At 27.0% G+C, this 15568-nt stretch overlaps 1 protein-coding gene across 1 annotated transcript; it reads right to left on the bottom strand.

The window, feature by feature from the left end:
* Positions 1-281: 281 nt before the first annotated feature.
* On the bottom strand, positions 282-1862 carry LOC120079291 (PLATZ transcription factor family protein). The gene is made up of 4 exons (XM_090314900.1): positions 1760-1862; positions 1411-1656; positions 1153-1293; positions 282-865 (listed from the first exon to the last, which is right to left on the bottom strand). Exons 1-4 carry the CDS (start codon positions 1760-1762, stop codon positions 527-529), a joined length of 729 nt encoding a protein of 242 aa, XP_090171026.1. The 5' UTR covers positions 1763-1862; the 3' UTR covers positions 282-526.
* Between the last annotated feature and the right edge of the window lie 13706 nt (positions 1863-15568).

Below are 15568 nucleotides of genomic sequence, written 5' to 3' on the forward strand. Positions count from 1 at the left end.
AAATTAAAATTACAAATTAAACCATAAGTTATATAATTAAACTCATTTTTTACCATCTTTTAGCATTCAAACACAAATTTGGACGGATTAATTTATAGCTAAAACGTCTCTTAATAACTTAATCAATCTAATTATAGTTTAACCAACTAAGAAACATAACGTCTCTTGATGTTACTCGAGATGTTAGAACGAAAAAAAAAAAGAAAATCTCTTGAGCATCACACAATCTTATATAAAATGAGTATATTGTAATATGATATATTAGAAAATTGCACAAGCCATGACTTGGAATTGGGAGCCACGTGATGCCATTAAGACAAAACCCCCCGACCAATTGATTAATTAATTAAGGTAAGCTCTAATTTCAATACTAGAGAGAGAGAGAGAGAGAGAGAGGTGGGATTGTGAAGGGGTATTTCAGTCAAATTGTCAAAAAAAAGTTACCAATTAATTTAGAGCAAAAAAAAAAAAAAAAAAAAAAAAAAAAAGAAAAAGAGAAGGTTTTTTTTTTTTTTTTTGGTGTTAGTTAACACAAGGGAGATCTATGAGGGATGCCTTTCCTTCTACTTATGCTCATACTTGTTGCTATGTCTTCACTAGATATCTTTCTAGTTGATCTTCCACACAAACAAAGACCACTTCTTTTCTTTCGAACAATGGGTGGTTGAGCTATGCTCATGTTCTCGGATCCTGAAGACGAGCTCATTGGCTCGTCGTAGTCCACAACCGTCGAACGAGGAGTCTCGTTTGTCATCTCGTCATCTCCTACCTCTTGTGGAACTAAAAAATCCATACTAAGTGAGAGAGAATTGCATGATCTAAGGTAAGAAGTTAAGTCTCTCTTATGCTTCAACACAAAATCCACCTGAATTCATGAAAAAATCTAACTTAATTTCATCAACTCTCAGGTTAAATTGCAAAATTTTGGTTCTTTTATTGTCTGGTTAAGAGAAAAGTAGAATTTAGTCCTTATGATTTAAAAGTTAGAATCCATCCTTATGAATTGATAAAAAAAAATCTTTGTAAATAGAAAATCATAAAGGATTGAAATTCTAACTATTTTGAAACTAAAAGGACTAAATTTTAACTTTCTTCCAACTATAAAAGACCAAATTTGTAATTTAATAAAAAAAAATGAACATAATTATATACCTTGCATCCAAGAGAGCAATGGACATAAGGTTCTTGAAGACTTCTATCACAAGAAGTGCAATAATTTCCAGACCCTTTAAATTGTCTATTTTGAGGTCTCTTCTTGATGAACACCACTTTGGCACTATTTATGGTATAAGGCTAAGAAATTTACAAAAAAAACCTTCAAATTAGCTAAATTAATTAAGCTCAATTACATTAGAGAGAAAAAGCTAGGGAAGAGAATTAAACATAATTTTTTCAAATATATATACTAACCTGAACATTGGAGCAATCTATAAGTTTTTGAAGATCTTCGAGTCGAACGACGTCGTGATAAACATATCGACGAACTTGAAGAAGACGATGGAATCGGTGAGACGACAAGCAATGAGGGCAAATACTAATACAACAATCCAAACAACAAATGTTCTTCTCATTCTTCTTTGCAGTCTCATGAAATGAACATCCCACAAAGAACTTTTGGTTATAAAGTGCTTCTAACCATGCAGGCTTTTGAATTCCCTAAGAGAAAAAAATTACAAAACCCCATCATCAATTGAACCACCAAAAACCAAAGAGAAGAAATTAGAGAGAAAATTTAAAAAATAAAAAAATAAAAAAATACCATGATGACATAAAAGACTTGAAAACTTTGAAAGAGGCTTAGTAATGAAGAATAAATGGGTTTTTAATGAGAAACTTTGGAGAGAGGGATTAATAGGGCAAACATGACGAGATAAAATGAGTATTTATGGAGTTTCACAAAGGAGCAAAGGACATAAAACTAATTAAATTTATTCCTTGGGGAACTACACAACATTTTGTCAATTGGGAGGCTTATTATTTATTTAATTTTTTTTTAAAAAAAATATATTTATATTTATAAAGAGAAGTAAGATATATAAGAAGGAACATGGGTGGTGTTTTTATGTCTCCCATTCTAAATTTAAACAATTTGCCACTCATCTTCTTGGCTTAAGTGCTCCAATTTGCTTAACTTAACTAATCTCTTCTTGAATTAGCTGCCTCTTTTCTCTCTCTCTTTTGATGCCCATCTCTTACTAATTCCAAAATATTTTTTCTTTTTTCTTTTTTTAGTTTATCTCTATTATTGCATCATTGTGTGTTGATTTATGTCTAGATCTATTAGATCTTTAGTTTTTTATATACTTTTTTTTTCATTGGTTTAATTCTCTCTCTCTCTCTCTCTTTTTTTTGTACAATTTATGATTTCTTTTCAAGTACTATATATATTTATTCTATTATTAATTGTATCTTTGATATTTTAATCTTTTTATTAAATCTCTATTTTCAACCATGGTTAGAATTTAATGTCGGATCGAAAAATATTATTTAGTTAATAGAGATACACTTGAATATTATTATTATAAGAGTAAAATATTGAAACTTGAAAAATGAAGGGTAAATTTACAAATATCATCCAAAATTAGAATATGTAGAGTAATAAAATAATCGGTTGATCTATATGATAATTTGTATCAAAAGAAAAAAATATATATTAGGGAAAAATTAAATTCAAGACTGTTTTAAAAATATAAAAAATTATAATAGTAACACTTTTAAAGCTATTAAGTGTATAATAATATTTTTAAAGAATTACAAATGTAACAAAATCTATCTGTGATAAATTTTATCGTTGATAGATTCCTATTAACGGTATAATCTACTACAGATAGACTTCAAGAGATGAATTTAGATTTTGTTATATCTACAATTTCTTTTGTATTGAACAATATCTATTAAAACTTTGAAAGTAATTACCATATTTGCAATTGTTCCTACAAATATTTATTGAGAAGAACATTTAACGGTTTTTTTTTTTTTTTTTTGGGATTTACGTAAACTTAAAGCTCTAAATTTTGAGAACCTTATAAATTACACTTCCATTATTTTTTGTTGTTGTTGTTTTTTTTTTCTTTCTTTCTTTTTTTTTTTTTTTTTTTGCAATTTTCTTTGAATCTATAGGGTTGCATTTTTCTTGGGTGTAATTTATATGTTACTATACAAAAAATAAAATTTCAAAAAACAAAAAAGATAAAAATAAATTTATATGGTTTTACAAAGCAATTATTAAAGAGTAATTAGAGGCAGAATAAAAGGGAGAAGGAAAAGACAATTAAAGGACTCTTAATCCCATTAAGCACAATGTTCAATAGGAAGCCTCTTGAAAGCCACATATAGACAAAGTTAAAATAGGAAAAAAAAAATAGATAGAGAGAGAGAGAGGGAAATTATGAAGGAAAAAAAATCTCTAGAAATTATGTATAAGAAAACAAAAAAATGGAGCTTTGTTAGCTTCATAAACAAAGTTTTTTTTTTCAAAAAAAAAAAATATATCATAAACAAAGTTAAAAATAGAAGAGAGAGAGAAAGTTGATTGGTTTTGACTAGAAACAACAAAAAATGGGAGGTTGTCTTCATTTAGTGTTGTCAATATCAACTTAAAGCAGCCATTGTTCAATGGAACTATAATGAATAAAGATATTAATATGGGAACTATATAGCTAGGTCTAATGAAGAGCTAAGGCTTATTAAAACCCTTATATATATATAGCATGAGGCAATTTAAATTACATATTATGATTGAAAGTTTTGTCAATATTAATACCTTATTGTTTCTTCAATTGAATTGTTTATATATTGTGACTGTGATGTTTGAAATTTGTGTTTTGTGTTTACCAATTGTATATAAGTGTTTAGTGGAATCATTGATTTGACATTGAAATACTAGCGTCTAGATTATATAAGGATAATTATTTTTTGTAGGAATATTTTTGAATTGAAAAGAAGATCCGATTTTATTTTTAGTTTGACAATCGTGGAAATGAGGGATAAAATTTATCAAACATCAATAGAAAATATAGTAATCTATGTCTTATCTACTAAATTATAATCAAATCGATGAAACGATACAACTAAATAAACTAGAAGCTATACTTCTCATATTGGTTTTTAAGTTCATATAATAATTTTATTTTTAAAAATGATATACAGGTTCATGCTAGCTTTCTTTTGTTTAGTTTTCAATTCATTTCAATTTTTTACTTGTGATGTTTTCTAGACATTTTTTTTAAAAAAAAGATTATTAATATTTTGAAAAATTCAAATTTGGTTAAGATTTTCAAAAGCTTTTGAAACTATTTTTTTTAGTTCATCAATTAAGTGAGGTGGGAATTTAAATTATTGACATTTTGGTTGAGAACATATTTTAAACAGTCAAATTATATTGTCAAAATGAACATAATTTAATTAATATAATATTTGTACTATCAATTTCGAAGTCTTAATGGTAAAAAAAGTTGGTTATTATAATAAAGAAAATTGTAGGATAATTAATAAAGGTGATATCAAGAATGAAAACTTCACCAAATGATCCAAATGAGCACCGATGACTTGTTCAAAAATTCTTTCAAAAACTTTCTTTTCTTGTTTTCAAATATTGTTAAGAACTATGATAATTTTTTATTTCAAAGGTATTGTAATTAAAGTATGAAGTGGGAGAATCGAACTTCTAACCTCGAAATCGATAGTACAAATACTATGCAAATTGTACTACGCTCATATTAGTCACTATGATAAAATTACTTCAAAAAATAAATTAATGATTGATGATCCATTCTAACTCACATGAAAGAAAGCAAACCAAAATAATAATAATAATAATAATAGTTATTTTCATAGATTTTTTTAATATATATTTTAGAATAGTTCTGAATAGAAGACCTTAAGACCTTAGCTTCTCTCTCTTTTTTTTTCTAAAATACTATTTTTGTCCATAAATTTTAAGGTTGGTTCTATTTTGACAGTTTTAATCTCTAAACTTTAGAAAAATGTCTATTTTAGACTAATATTTTGTTAAAAACTTAACGGAATGATGATTTGACATATTTTCATAAGATGATGCATCCATCAAATAAGCAAGTTGGGTAGATTAGAGTGTGTTGTTCCTTATTCTCTCTCATAGTCTTTGTTTGATTTTTTTTCCTTAAAACGGACCCAAAAGCTTAAGCTGATAGGTAAAGTTAAATTTAATTATAATATCTAACACTTTTGTAAATTTGAATTTTTCATCATCTTCACCTTCTCTCTTCTTCTACAATTTATCATTTTCTAAGTTGAACCAATCTCTTCCATTCTCTCTCATTAATCATTTCTCTTTTAACACTATCTTAATTTCATTTCTAGGTTTATGTTTGTGTATATTATATTTAGGTTCAATTTCTCTTGATTTCTACAACTACTCTTTTACTCTCTTGATTCTCTCTACGGTGTGCTCTATCTATCTATTTTTCTTCTTCTTTGATTAACGTTTGAGATAATATTTGGTTCTCAATCTCACGACTACGACATTGTTTGTCAATCTTCACTTCCTCTTTAAGCGTGAACTGGAAAAAACTAGAAAAGAACAGAGAAAATAAAACCCAAAAAGAAAAACGAAGTGGTGATTAGATTTGTAGCTTGTAATTTGTCATTAATGGCAGAAAATTGTGCATCTCACAAGCTATTTCTACCATTTTTGTGCAAGTTGCAAATTTTTTCAAGTTCTTTCTACCATTTTTTTGGAGGATTTTCAACAATAGAAAAATAAAGAAAACTATTTACACAAAATAACAAAATTTAATTATTTTAGAAGATTTCTATAAATTTTTATCACTGATAGACACTGAAATCTGAGGTTGATAAAAGTCTATCAGTATCTATTAATGTGTTTTTCTATTTTTGTAAATTGTTTGACATTTTTTCTAGATTAAAAATCACTTTTAGTCCATAAACTTTCATAGAAGTAACGATTTGGTCCCTGAATTTTACTTTATAACAATTTAATCCTTATACTTTAAATTTTGTAACAATTTAGTCTCTGAACTTTACTGTATAACAATTTAGTCATTGTACTTTAAATTTGTAACAATTTAGTCCCTATTGTAGAAATTAATGATAAGGTTTAATGAGATTTCATGCATAAATAAATCATAAACTAATTAGAGATTCAATATTTTTTTGCAAAATACAAAGTTTACGTCATAAAGTATTAAAAACTGACATCTAATTTTGATCAAATCTTTTACACGAGGGACTAAATTGTTACAATTTTGAGAGTAGAATGACTAAATTATTACATATTAAAGTTCAAGGATTAAATTGTTATAAAATTGAAAGTATAGGAACTAAATCGTTACAAACGAAAATTCAAGGATTAAATTGTTACTTTAAAAAAAAAAAATTCAAGAACCAAAAGTGATTCTTTAACCCTTTTTTATTTATAAAAATTTCCCTTTTTTTTAGCCTCCGTCTTGTCTAATTGAAGCCATAAGGCTTTTTGGTGATGAGTTTTCATATTTTTGCAAATTCAATCGGATATCCAACTTGTTTATTTGACATGGACTTAATGTCTAAGGACATATAAAAACAATAATGACAGTTATCTAAATAGAACTTATAATTTAAAAGTGATTGGTAAGTAACTATTTTGTTTTTTGTTTTTATTTTTAAAAATTAAATCTATATCATTTATATTTCTTATCATGATTTGCATCTTTCTTAAGTACAATAGTTAAATTATTAGTCAAATTCAAAAAATAAAAATAATTTTTTAAAAGCTTCTTTTTTTTATTTCTCAAAATTTGGCTTGGTTTTTTAAACCATCGGTAAAAAGTAGATAATAAAAGAAGAAATTTGGAGGTGGAAGTAGTGTTCATAAGCTTAATTTTCAAAAATAAAAACAAAAAATAAAATGGTTACTAAACAGAACCTAAATAATTATTCAATTGGTAGGTTTTTGAATTTCATGAGGATATTTTTTTCCTTTTAGTACAATAAATAGATGTAAAAGAGTTCGAACTAGCTCCGATCATAAGAGAAATAGTAAATTATCATTGAACTAAACTTATTTTAATATTAAGAGGGTTGATGAAGATCGTGATTTATAACACAATATATAATTTCAAATAAAAATAAAATAAAATAGAAAATAAAAGTATCTATTATATAATTTCACTCATAAAGTAAAATAACATTCATCTTAAGTTTAGGGCTTAGCACAAATACTTTTTCTAACAAAAAGGATGTTTGACCATATACTTTAATTTTTTCAGATGGTGTTTGAAGCTATATTAGGTAAATTATACTTACTTTTTGGTATATAATTTAATTCATCCCAAGTTATATATTTACTCTAATCTCACAAACTAATAAAGGCTTCCAATTAAATTTGCCAATCAGAACATTATTATCATAAACATCGAAATCGTAGGTTTAATCTCCATCTTTTATTATTATGATAGTAAAAAAATATCTAGAACCTAATTTTCCAAGCTATATGCCAATTTTATAAAATGATAATTTTTCCAATCAAACACACACCACACATGAACAAATATAGAATTCTTTTTTTTTTTCTTTTTTATATTTTGATTTAAACTCTAAAAAGTGTTTAACAGTCGATCTTTGAACTTTTAATTTCGCGTCTCTCAAATTCCTAAAATTTAAATACTTATTACTAATAGATCCTATCATATACAAAATTTATAAAAACATTAATTAATCTAATAGATACAAATTTGAATTTTACGTCTAATAGAACTCTAACTTAGCAATTTTGTGTTTATATAGTAGATCAATAATTTTTTTCTTTAAATATCAAATAGACCAACGACGAGTTAGATAGAAAATGAAAAGTCAAGAAATTCATTAGACATGAATTTTAGAAGTTTAACATACTAAACATATAAAAGGATACGTATTCATTTTAAAAGTTTAGAGATTAAATAGACATAGACTCGATAGTTCGAGACAAAACTTATAATTTAACCGAAAAAATAAAGAAAAAGAACTATATGAACCCAAAACGTAAAAAGTTCCATTCCTGAATTGAATTCATACATGTGTTATATATACACAAAATTATTCAACATACGAACCAAATTTTTTCTAAAGTTGTGAGTCCAACACTGATCCTTTTTTCAATCTAGCTTTTAAACTCTTTTTTTTAAAGCATTCAAACACATTGAAAGTTGAAAAAACAACAAGAAAAGGCCTCATGGGGAATAAGAAAAGTAGGTTTTGATTGAAAACCAAATACAAATACCAAGGAAACAAATTAAAACATATTATTATTTGGGAAGTTATTGTACAAGCTTTTTAGCTTCAAGTCCCTTGTATTCTGTCTGTTCTTTTGGCAAATAATAGGAAGTGGAACAAGACATAAATATAAGCATGCATTTGTTTTGTACTATAATAAATAAAATAAATAAATAAATAAATCCGGTTTTAAAGGAATCAAACATGGAAACCAAACACAAATCAAAAAAACCCAACCACTCCACTAATGAAAAACAAATTTTAATTTAGAAAATCTTGTTCAAAAATTTCTCCTAATAATAATAATAATAACAATAATAATGTTTTGTTTTATTTTGGTTATATGTAAATGCTTAAAATTATTAAGTATAATATGTTTGACAGAGAGACAAAGCACAACTCACAAAGCACTAGTTTTTAGGGCAAAATGGGATAGCTTACCTACATTATATTGTTTTTTGGCTTCAATTTTTAAGGAACAACATAGAAAACAACCCACATTATTAAAATAACTTTTGTAATTTTTTTTTTATGGCTCTGTGCTCTAACCAAGGGCTGATCTTGGGGTTTGCAATATTAATAATTTTGCAAGAGGTGGTTTAATTCTTATATATGACAAAGATAATTTACTAGTTTTAATGTTCATTTTAAGTTAAAGAAACTTTGTTTCATTGATTCAAAGATGTGGATCAACCCCACTTTTTTTTTTTTTTTTTTAAAAAATCATAAAGTTCAATTTGAAGGGTTATTATTTTTCTACCAATATATAAAATCATTATCATAAGAGAAAACTTGCATATTATAAGGGAAAATAGATGTTATATTGTCATTATTTATACTATTTGTTTAGTAATTCTGTTTGGCAAGATCAACTTCTTAATTGAATATAGGGAATCAAAATATACATGAATTTGAAATTAGTATTGTATGTCTTTATATTTTAGAAAAAAAGAATATGCTTTTGTCCCTAAATTTTAGGTCTCATTTTCATTTTATCTCTATCAAACATAATATAATTACACTTTTACTTCTGAATTTGAGTTTTATTTTTATTTAATCTTTGGTTTCAAATTATTATATTTTTAACTTTGAATTTTGAGTTTCATTTTCATTTGATCCTTAAATTTCAAATTGTTACATTTTTACCTTGAATTTTGAGTTTTGAGTTTTGTTTTGATTTGGTTCTATTTCAAAATTTACATTTTTATCCATTTTCAATAAATAAGCTCTTCAATCATTAGGGTAAATGTTTATTAATTAATTTATAAGAATAAAAAAATAATATAATTAATTAGTTTTCACTAAATTTTCATCATTGTTAAAATAATTTTAAAATTTTATTTCATAATTATTTTATACTAATTAACTAATAGTTACACGAGAAACCAATGTGAGTATCAGTGAAAATTCGAAGGTATAAGTGTATACGATTGAAACTTAGAGAGCAATTAAAAACGAAACTCAAAATTGAAAAGTAAAAATGTTAGATTTTGAAATTAAAGACCAAAATAAAATTAAACAATTATTTAAGAATAGAAATGTAACATTTTAAAACCCCGACACTCGATAGAAACTAGTTTCACTCTAATTATTAAACATAGAAAATCACATCATTAAACTAGGGAATCAAATTTTTGGGTCAGGAGAGAACAAGTTTGAAGAGAAGAGTAGTCAAATGTTTGTAAGATGAGAGTTTTAAAATAATTTTTATTAAAAAAAATCATATAAAGCAATTTGCAACCTACCACACCTAGTCCCCTACAATTATATTGAAATTAAGCTCAAATAATACAGTAGAATAATTATAACTCATTTAAATATATCAATTGTATTTTAAAATTTAAAATTGAAGTTAAGCTCAATGTAAATATAACTTGGGTCTTAAGAATGTGTCCTTTACAAAACCCACACTGTTTTATATGGCATCTTGTTTGACCTAAACCTTGCATTTCTCTCAAATGATCAATAGAGTTTTTGTTACAATGTAAAGCTGCTTTTTTTTGTTTTTTTCTTTTCTTTCTTTTGGTTACCTATTAATTAATGACTATTTTTATGGACAAAGAATGGAAACTGAACCATGGCTTTTTGTCTTAATCCTACCCTATATTATATAACTAGATATTAGTAAAGAAAAAAGAAGCAAAAAAAAAGAAAAAAAAAAGAAAAAAGAAATTTGTTGAATCACCAATTGACATTGTAAGAGAATTTGAACGTGGGTGCGAAAGAAGATTTAATATTATATCCACGTTCTAATGGAAAAAATTTATATAAAAATTTGTTCATATAATAAGGAGTAATATCAATCCTCTTATAGAAACAAAATCTTTACTTTTAATATTAATTTTCTTACTTATTTTGAAAAATATTAGTTGTACCCAAGGTTTGAAATATTGATGTCGATAAAAATATTGAGGTCCCGATTTTAGAGAAATATCGATGAAAATTTCGAGAAACTTTAAGGAAATTGTTATAATTAGTTAATGAAATTTTGATTATGGCTGAATTAAACTATAATTGACCATTTTTAATAATTATTTATATAAAGCAAGACAACATTTAGATGTATATTATAAAATATCTATGTAAATATTGATGCAATGGTAGAAATTTAAAAAAAAATTTGAAAAAAAATTACAAAAAATATCAAATATTTGAATTTTTTTATAGAATCAAATGTTGGAAACTAATTACGGTATAAAATTGACATAATATAACATAATAAAAATAGAAAAATCATAACATTAAACATAAGAAGAATATAAAAACAAAACAATAAACGTAACACAACATAATGTAAAAGAAAAAACTTCATAGAAAACCGACCGATCGATTTAAGCAAAAATTTTTTGATGAGCGATTTTGACTTTTATAAACAGAAGAGGGTGGTTTCGGTGGCGGTTTTCATAGAAAACTGACCCGCCCGACCAATGCTCCCTCTTAGAAAGAAGAAAAAGAAAACTCTATAAATTGATAGAGCTTAAGAGAAAATGAGAGGAATATTAGAGAACGCACATTCAATCAAGTTTGAGATGAAATGATGTGAAAATTTAATGGAAAATATTTGAATGAAAATATGTGGTTTCTTGAAAATAAAGATTTTTTGTGGTAAAAGAGAAATAACTTTCCTCGAACTTTTTTTTTTAGCTATTGCTAAAAAAAAAAATCAAAAAATCAAAAAAATCAAAATTTTAATGAAAATTTCGAAAATTTGAAAATATTGGTAGAAAATCGAAATTTCCTCGTACTAAAATTTGGAGCCTATAGGAAATTTCAACTATGGTTGCACCGCACCCATCTTTTGTACCCAAACAATTGGTCTACCTTTCGTTTGGTAGCTTGCGAAAGATTTGAAAGCTTTTTTTTCACAAGTCATGAGATGTTTTTAAATTTAATCATATCAAGGCCAAAGAATTTTGGAAATTATATGTAAAACTTTGTTAGCTTGTGAAAGTTTGGAAGGTTTTCCACAAGTCATGAGACCTTCTCAATTAATCATTTCTCAATGTTAAAGGTTTTTGGATAAACTATAACTTTACCAAAAACAAAATGGTAATATATCTTCTAATTAAAATGATTTCTTTTCTTGTTTGAAATATTGTATTACTTCATTTTACCATTATTATTATTTTTAAATGTGCAATTGCCTATCGGGAGAAAATGGTATATATAGAACTAAATAAACTAGTAAACTGATTACACCTCAATTACTAGAAACAATACATTCAATGTATGATATTCAAACTCAAACGAAAGCCACATGGTGTAACATGTTTAGATATGAAAATAACCAAAGATTTGAAAGAACTTCAAAACCTTTAGAGACTCAAAACGTAGTCGAGACACGCTTCCAATAAGCGTTGTCCTAAAGACAATTATTCGCTCTGCACGAATTGCAAGCAGACTACACCAATTATCTCAGCAAGATATAACGACTAACTCCGGTAGAATTACAACCTCAAACTACTCGGATCTAACAGAACTTTTGAATACTTGCTCTCAACTCAACTCAAGAACAAAAGAAAGAAAGCAAAAAATTCTTCAATTTGGAGTGGGATGCTACAAATGAAGAACCAAGTTGCTATTTATAGGCTAGCAACTTAGTAACTGTCCAAATTATAAAATAAAATCAAATAAATACAAAAATTGAGACATTTGTCAAATTTAACTCAATTGAGTTGTTACTTGACAAAAATCAAACATAACTCATTCGAATTGAAAAAGCTACAAATTTAACTTTATTTAACTTTCGTACATATTAAATTTATATATTAAACATCATTTTAATTTGAGATTTCAATTCAGTTTGAAAGTTTCTAAACAATGAATTTAATCTACACAATTAAATTCATTTTATATTTCAAATCTTCACCAAACTTTCACTTTCTTTCACTATATATATCCAACAATCCCCCACATAAAAAAAAAATGAGAAAAATCAAGCAAAATCGTTGAGAGAAAACAGACAAGCTATGCATAAGGATAGGTGTCTTCTGGACTTGAACCTTCCTTAGTGAATATCCATCGAATTTACTAAAGAAATAGTGAGACTAAACTCTAGAACTATCATTCTCATTGGTGAATTGAGACAATAGATATCATACACAACTTGTCTTGTATTTTTGAGTTCTATACTTTTGTGTCCATTTTGGTCATAGACAAAATCTTGAATTCATAAGAGCTTTAGAGAACTTAAGACATTCGAAAAGCTCTCGTAAAAACGACCCCACTTCTACTCTCATATAGGTAATATTGATTAAGAGCATCCTATCACTACTCCTTTTGTAAACCAAGATATCAATATAACCTTGACATCAACAAATCACGCACTCTAAATCATCATAGAAATGGGAAGAAACTATAAGTTTCTTAGTGTGTCAACTATGAATTATCTAACTAATTTGTCTATTGAACCTAGATCTTGTGATCTCTAGTCAACTGGGTTAGGTTACCACCAGATAACTCATTTTATAGGCTTTAGCTCCATTTCCCTCAATGTATATGTGACTTTCTCTCTTGACAGTCCTTTCGTCAAAGGATCTGTAATATTCTCATTCGACTTCACATAATCAATGGAAATTACTCCATTAGAGAGCAATTGCCTTATCAAATTATGCATGCATCTAATATTTCGTGATTTACTATTATAGACATTATTCTTGGCTCCCATAGAAGTCGTTAAATTGTCACAATAAATACATATTACATTTATAGGCTTTGGCTGCAATGGAAGATCTTCAAGAAAATTTTAGAGTCATTCAGCTTCTTCTCCTGCTTTATCAAGAGCTATAAACTCTGATTCCATACTAGAACATGCTATACACGTCTTTTTTGAAGATTTCCATGATACAATTGCTTCACCTAAGGTAAAAAGATACTCGTTCGTTGATTTAGTCTCCATGCTATCAGAAATCCAATTAGCATCATTAAATCCTTCGAGCACATGTGGATACCTCGTATAATGCAATCCATAGTCTAGAGTGTACTTCAAGTACCTTAGAATTCTAACTAACTATTCCAATGATCATGCCTAAGATTGCTGAAGTATCTTGCTAACCTTCCTACTAAATAGGCAATATCAGGTACAATTCATTGTGTACATTAAGCTATCAATAACTCTAGAATATTTTAGAGAAGACACACCTTCATCATTATTTTTTTTCAAACTACAATTTGGATCAAATGGAGTAGCAACCAGCTTACTCTCAAAATGATCAAATTTTCTCAATACTTGCTCTATATAATGAGATTGAGAAAGTATGTATCCACTTGGATTTCTTATTATTTGAATTCCAAGGATAACATCTGCAAGACCAAGATCTTTCATATCAAAGTTTGATTTCAACATCCTTTTAGTGAAATCAATAACATTTCTATTTGTGTCCATTATTAGCATATCATCCACATACAAACAAACAATGACATACTCTTGATCTATGGTTTTAACATAGACACATTTATCACACTCATTTATCCTAAATTCATTTGATAACATAGTGTGATCAAACTTTTCATGTCATTGTTTAGGTGCTTGTTTCAACCCATAAAGAGACTTAATAAGTTTACAAACTTTGTCTTTAAGTCCTTTAACAACAAACCCTTCAGGTTGTTTCATAAATTTCTTTATCTAAATCTCCATTTAAAAATATAGTTTTTGCATCCATTTGGTGTATTTTCAAAATTTTGTAAAGTTGATATTGCAATTAACATCCTTATAGATGTAATCCTTGTCACTGGAGAATAGGTATCAAAGAAATCTAGCCCTTTTTTTTTTTACGAAAGCCTTTAGCTATCAATCGGGCTTTGTACTTATCAATAGTGTCATCAACCTTTAACTTTCTCTTAAAAATCTATTTACTCTCAATTGGTTTACTTCCATAAGGTAAATCAACCAATACCATATATTGTTCTGTAAAATGGATTCTAGCTCACTATTGATAACTTCCTTCCAATAAGGTGCATCGGGAGATGATACAGCTCCATGAAAACTTTGAGGCTTATCTTCTATCATATAAGTTATTAAATCAAGTCCAAAGAAGTAGCTTTCTTAGCTCTTTTGCTTCTTTTAGGTTTAAACTCAGTATTTTGATCGTCTTGACTTTTCGAAGAGCTAGCCTCATTAATTCTTTTGGTACCAGTAATTTTATGTTCTTCCTCCTTTAAAAGAAAAATGTCTTCAAAGAATTCAGCTTCAATAGGTTCCATTCTGTTATTATTATTGATATTAGATATTTCTGATTTAATCACCATGAATCTATAAGCAGCATTATGCGTTGGCCTATAAAGACACAATCAATTGTCTTATGCCCAAGTTTGATCCTTTTTGGTAAAGGAACTTGTACCTTTGCCAAACACCCCCCACACTTTCAGCATTTTATACAAGGATAACTTTCCATTCCACACTTCATAAGGCGATTTATTAGTCTTCTTTTGTGGAATTCTATTTAGTAAAAAATTTGCTATCAACAAAGCTTCCACCCACAAATTGTGAGGTAAACCTAAACTTTTTAACATACAATTAACCATGTCCTTTAAAGTTCAATTCTTTCTTTCAGCTACACCGTTTTGTTGTGGTGTATAAGGTACAGTAGTTTGATGGATTATACCATTAAGTTCACATAATTCATAAAGCGATGATGATTCATATTCACCACCTCTATCTGATATGAGCACCTTTACTTTCTTCTCAGGTTGACTTTCAACTTTTGCCTTATATGTTTAAAAACATTAAAGGTTTCATCTTTCCTATATAATAAATATACATAGCAATATTTACTACAATCATCAATGAATATGACAAAGTGTCTCTTACCACCTTGTTTGGGAGTACTTTTCATGT

The sequence above is a fragment of the Benincasa hispida genome, chromosome 6 (assembly GCF_027475165.1).
Source record: "Benincasa hispida cultivar pf3 chromosome 6, pf3_genome.v1.1, whole genome shotgun sequence".
Taxonomy (NCBI): domain Eukaryota; kingdom Viridiplantae; phylum Streptophyta; class Magnoliopsida; order Cucurbitales; family Cucurbitaceae; genus Benincasa; species Benincasa hispida.